The sequence below is a fragment of the Neofelis nebulosa genome, chromosome 5 (genome assembly GCF_028018385.1).
Source record: "Neofelis nebulosa isolate mNeoNeb1 chromosome 5, mNeoNeb1.pri, whole genome shotgun sequence".
Classification (NCBI taxonomy): domain Eukaryota; kingdom Metazoa; phylum Chordata; class Mammalia; order Carnivora; family Felidae; genus Neofelis; species Neofelis nebulosa.
In genome coordinates this window covers 60,695,586-60,701,585 of record NC_080786.1, presented here as the reverse complement: position 1 = coordinate 60,701,585, position 6,000 = coordinate 60,695,586, and the positions used below count along the sequence as shown (strand labels likewise).

The 6,000-nt window shown below is 38.2% G+C and overlaps 1 protein-coding gene across 5 annotated transcripts in view; it reads left to right on the top strand.

The window, feature by feature from the left end:
- The window catches only part of ZBBX (zinc finger B-box domain containing), a 123,550-nt gene that overhangs the window by 27,928 nt on the left and 89,622 nt on the right, over nt 1-6,000 (top strand). For all 5 annotated transcript variants that reach the window (XR_009261974.1, XR_009261972.1, XR_009261973.1 and 2 more), the window contains one exon: nt 3,908-4,003. Coding sequence is in view for 1 of the 5 variants with exons in the window: in XM_058730418.1 (XP_058586401.1) it covers nt 3,908-4,003 (96 nt within the window). In the remaining 4 variants the exon portion in view is untranslated. The remainder of the gene's footprint in view (nt 1-3,907; nt 4,004-6,000) is intronic.

Sequence of the window (6,000 nt, the reverse complement as noted above, 5' to 3'; positions counted from 1 at the left end):
TAAATGATCAGTGCTGCAGTTAATGGTAAATGTGATTTTTAGTAATTTGGTTCATGGGTGAGAGCTTGAGCTCTGAGCCAGACTGTGGGATTAAAATCCTGGCTTCATTAGCTGTGTGACTGGGCAAATTCTCAATCATTATGTTCCTTGGTTACTTCATCTTCACAATGGAGACACAATGGTCACGTTAACCTTATTATAGGGGGTTGTTGTGAGAATTCAATGAGATGAAACATACAAAGCCCTTAGAACAGTGCATAAATGCTCAGTGTGGATGTTGTTATGTGGTTCTAACCTTCCTTTTTAGTTTTGTTTACCTGTACATAATTTCTTGCTCTTTTAACCTTTGGTTGTTATTGTTAATGTTGTGTTAATCATCTTATATTTAATAAATCTGGCCACGTTATTGTAGGTAACAGAGTCATCAAATGGTGACTTGTAATACACTTTTAAAACATTAATGGGCTCCTGTTGTTTTTTTTTTTTTAATGTTTATATTTGAGACAGAGAGAGAGAGTGTGAGTGAGCGGGGGATGGGCAGAGAGAGAGGGAGACAGATTCCAAAGCAGGCTCCGTGCTGTCAACGCACAGCCTGATGTGGGGCTCGAACACACGAACCGTGAGATCGTGACATGAGCTGAAATCAAGAGTCAGATGCTCAACTGACTGAGCCATCTAGACATCCTCCTGCTGGATTTTTAATAAGAGTTTAGTCTACTTTTCCACGTCCTATACATTCTAGTGCCTGTTACTTGACGTGTGGTCTGCACACCAGCAGCTGCGTGGACGTTACCTGAGAGCTTGTTAGAATGCAGGATCTCAGGTCCCATTCTAGACTTCCTGAACCCGTCTTCACAGTAACAAAATCCCAGGTGATTCATATGCACAGTACAGTTTGGGAGGCATCACTGTATTGCACATTTCAGTCAGTCACTCACCAGTGCAAGGTAGAAGAGCTTGGTCAACCTCTCCCCACTCTTCCCTAGCTGCCTTCTGCTTAGGATTCCTTGATAGGTGGAGAGAGGAAGGAAGGGAAGAATGGTAGTGGGCACGCTAAGTGGGGAGAGGGGAAATGAGAAAGGATCGAAGGGAATGTGGGCTCTGTGACATAGACTTTCTTTTTTTTTTATATTTATTTTTATTTTTTTTCCAATATATGAAATTTATTGTCAAATTGGTTTCCATACAACACCCAGTGCTCATCCCAAAAGGAGCCCTCCTCAATACCCATCACACACCCTCCCCTCCCTCCCACCCCCCATCAACCCTCAGTTTGTTCTCAGTTTTTAAGAGTCTCTTATGCTTTGGCTCTCTCCCACTCTAACCTCTTTTTTTTTTTTTTTTCCTTCCCCTCCCCCATGGGTTTCTGTTAAGTTTCTTAGGATCCACATAAGAGTGAAAACATATGGTATCTGTCTTTCTCTGTATGGCTTATTTCACTTAGCATCACACTCTCCAGTTCCATCCACGTTGCTACAAAGGGCCATATTTCATTCTTTCTCATTGCCATGTAGTACTCCATTGTGTATATAAACCACAATTTCTTTATCCATTCATCAGTTGATGGACATTTAGGCTCTTTCCACAATTTGGCTATTGTTGAGAGTGCTGCTATAAACATTGGGGTACAAGTGCCCCTATGCATCAGTACTCCTGTATCCCTTGGGTAAATTCCTAGCAGTGCTATTGCTGGGTCATAGGGTAGGTCTATTTTTAATTTTCTGAGGAACCTCCACACTGCTTTCCAGAGCGGCTGCACCAATTTGCATTCCCACCAACAGTGCAAGAGGGTTCCCGTTTCTCTGCATCCTCTCCAGCATCTATAGTCTCCTGATTTGTTCATTTTGGCCACTCTGACTGGCGTGAGGTGATATCTGAGTGTGGTTTTGATTTGTATTTCCCTGATGAGGAGGGACGTTGAGCATCTTTCCATGTGCCTGTTGGCCATCCGGATGTCTTCTTTAGAGACGTGTCTATTCATGTTTTCTGCCCATTTCTTCACTGGGTTATTTGTTTTTCGGGTGTGGAGTTTGGTGAGCTCTTTGTAGATTTTGGATACTAGCCCTTTGTCCAATGTGTCATTTGCAAATATCTTTTCCCATTCCGTTGGTTGCCTTTTAGTTTTGTTGGTTGTTTCCTTTGCTGTGCAGAAGCTTTTTATCTTCATAAGGTCCCAGTAATTCACTTTTGCTTTTAATTCCCTTGCCTTTGGGGATGTGCCGAGTAAGAGATTGCTACGGCTGAGGTCAGAGAGGTCTTTTCCTGCTTTCTCCTCTAGGGTTTTGATGGTTTCCTGTCTCACATTCAGGTCCTTTATCCATTTTGAGTTTATTTTTGTGAATGGTGTGAGAAAGTGGTCTAGTTTCAACCTTCTGCATGTTGCCGTCCAGTTCTCCCAGCAGCATTTGTTAAAGAGACTGTCTTTTTTCCATTGGATGTTCTTTCCTGCTTTGTCAAAGATGAGTTGGCCATACGTTTGTGGGTCTAGTTCCGGGGTTTCTATTCTATTCCATTGGTCTATGTGTCTGTTTTTGTGCCATGTGACATAGACTTTCTGACATCATCCCTCCAAACCCTCACACTTTCTTATTTGTGCTGTTAGCATTCTCAACCTAGGCCAAACTCAAGAAAATGAGGGGTCTTAGACATTTGGACTGCTTCTTCTCAGCTCACAAAGGGTGTTGATGTGGCCATACAACTGCACAGCAGTAAGTGCACTTGCAGCAAAAATTCCATTTTCTTTCCTCTTTAAGTCTTACTCGATGCCTTCGTAGGTATAGGGACATCACATCAATTTATCCAGAAACTTAAAAAAATACAGTTTAACAGTGTACAGATTTTGAAAGATAAATACAAACTTGTCCGTAATCATTTCACTAGTCATAAAAACTGCTGATGTGTTGATGTAGTTGCATCGAGGTCTTTTTCTTATACTTTCTTTCCTTTGAGGAATCTTCTAAGAATAATTTAAAATTTTTTTTAAATGTTTACTTATTTTTGAGAGAGAGAGAGAGACAAAGTGCAAGCAGGGGAGGGGCAGGGAGAGAGGGAGACACAGAATCTGAGGCAGGCTCCAGGCTCCGAGCTGTCAGCACAGAGCCTGACACGGGGCTTGAACCCATGAAGTGTGAGATCATGACCTGAGGTGAAGTCGGACGCTTAACTGACTGAGCCACCCAGGCGCCCCCTAAGAATATTTTTTAAACCGTATTTTGAGAATCACCAGTGACGTAATGCCATTCAAAAAAGTATGTGGAGATTTTTGGGGAAAAATACTATATGCATTGTGAGATTAAAAACTTATAAAAATGAAGTAGTTTTGACTCAGAGATAACGCTGTTTAGCCTTTGCCAGGTCAAGAAGTTTGGCCTGAGGTTGCTCGTTTTTTATGATTTGTCCAGAAATTGTAGATACATATATGCATCTAATACATATCTAAAACCTACTTGCAGCTATTATATTTATTTTGATATGAGAGTAATTAGAGTTTACAAGTTAGTTTTTCTCAATTACATCCTTTAAAAAAATTTTTTTTAAATGTTTATTTCTGAGACAGAGACAGAGCATGAGTGGGGGAGGGGCAGAGAGAGAGGGAGACACAGAATCCAAAGCAGGCTCCAGGCTCTGAGCTGTCAGCACAGAGCCCGACGCGGGGCTCAAACTCACAAACTGTGAGATCATGACCTGAGGTGAAGTCGGACGTTTAACCGACTGAGCCACCCAGGTGCCCCTCAATTACATCTTAATGGGGTCAAGTGGTTGTTCCAGTTTCCATGAGCTTCTCAGTTCTTAGGACATCTAGATATGTCATTGGAGAAGTAAATATGAGAACGATGACATCTTTATGCAAACGTTTTCTCAAACTCACATTTTTATAATATTGCATGATGTTTTACTGTCTTTTAAGGTATGCCTTGAGTGTGGCGAAGATTATTGCTCAGGTTGCTTTGCTAAAATTCACCAGAAGGGGGCACTGAAGCTCCATAGAACAACTCTTTTGCAGGTACGCTTTTTAAAATGCTTTACTTGTAGTGTATTTATAAAATGCTTCAGCACGAAGACATTTAAAACATGTTTAGTTATCTAGAATTTAGGATGATTTATATTAATTTCTAAAATTCTATTATGTACAGTCTTTACATATATCTTAAAATTATTTTACTGAATGCTAATCTGGGTTCTATTTTGCTATTTAAACTGTGTTTTAATATAGTTCTTGAAACATTCGCTTGATTAGAGTTTTTAGATCATGCATTTTATCTATGAACTTGACATTTAAAAATTAGACAGCATTTTGTATCTATTGTGGTTTAAAAAGAACATATGGTTTCAGTATTATTTCTATATAGTTTATAAAAAGAAATCTCTATATTTTCTTTTCATGTTTTTTTTTTAAATTTAGTCTTTCATTTGTCCTCATCCATTATCATTTAAATAAGCTTATCTCTCAGGTTCTACTTTTCTTTCTACATAGTAGAAGCTTTTATTTTTCCTTGTATAATCATTGTTTTTAAACTCAAACTCTGTCAGATGGTTTAAAAATTCTAAGATTTAAGTGATAAATATGGCTAAATATATATATGACATATTATGCCAGTTACATTTAACAATGGACTGTTATGTCATAGATTTCATTCATTGGACAGTAATTTACTCAACAAATATTTATTGAATGCCTTTTCGAAAGCAGGGGATGTGCTAGGCAGTACCTTAAACAGAAGAATAACGCTAGGATCCTACTCTTAAGGACCCGAGGATAAAAGTGGTAAACGAGGACCTAGTGTAATGGGTTAAAGATTTTAATATCTTGTAGGCAAAAGGAAGGAGATGATCAGATCTGTATTTAGAAAGATCACTGGTAGATTTCAATTTTTACATGTGACTTCAGTATAAATACTATATTGGTAACTCTCAAGGATACTGATGACCCAAGTCATAATAGCCACAAAACATAAAATAGACCTTACTCATATCAGTATTTACCAAATTCAGTTACTTTTGAATGGCTGGCTACTCATTGGTAGCCTCCTGGTAGAATGATGAAGGAAAACAAAACTAAAAAACGCCTACTGCTTCAGGAAGTTTTGTACAACTGGACAGTTAAAGAAATGAAAATTAATGTCTATAAATGTGAATGTGATTATTAACATACAAATAATATAGATTTTAAAGGCACGCCACTTTAAAGGTGAAGCATATACCCCTTGTGAGCTCATATTAGGAATTGTCCATTCAGTGATTTTTTTCAGCATGTTTTCTGAGTTGTCACTCAGTGAATTAGGTACCGTGCCAGCTTGTATGGAAGAAACAAAACAAAACAAAAAAGAGAACCGGCTCCTTCTCTCAACTTCAGTATTTGACCTTCAAGATTTATCTATGTCTGATTTTCTTCTCTCTCTCTCCCTCCCTCTTCCCCTTCTCTTTTCCTCCCTCTCGCTCTCTCTCTGTCACATGTACATCACACAGACACACACATACTCAAAATAAATTTCAAAAGGCAGTCAAACTTTGCTGTGATATACCTTATTGTTATCCAGAGACAAATGGGATGATAAGTGTCGAGTCATGCTTACTAACACAACATAGTGTATGTTTTCTAAACATTTAGCATTTTTCTATTCCATATTAATGTCATTAAAATGGCTGTCTTCTATATCTTAAAAAGGAGAACATCATCTTTGTAGATGAAATTCTTATATAATTCTAAATACAGAATGGATAAGGAAGAGAAAATTAATATTTACTGACTAAATACTCTGTATCCTATACTGTTGTATACTACCAGCATCATATTTACAAATTTCGACTGCAGTGGAGGAAAGATTGGTAAGTCAGAAATAGTAAAAATGTTATTTAAGTTCCTAGTGAATCTCAAGTTGTGGAAGACATGTTCATCTCTGAAAGTTAACATAGTGAATTTTATAATATGTATACGAATCAAACAGCATAGCAGGTGACGGTGAATTCTTGAGAGGTTTCAAATACAGGGGTTCCTTTATG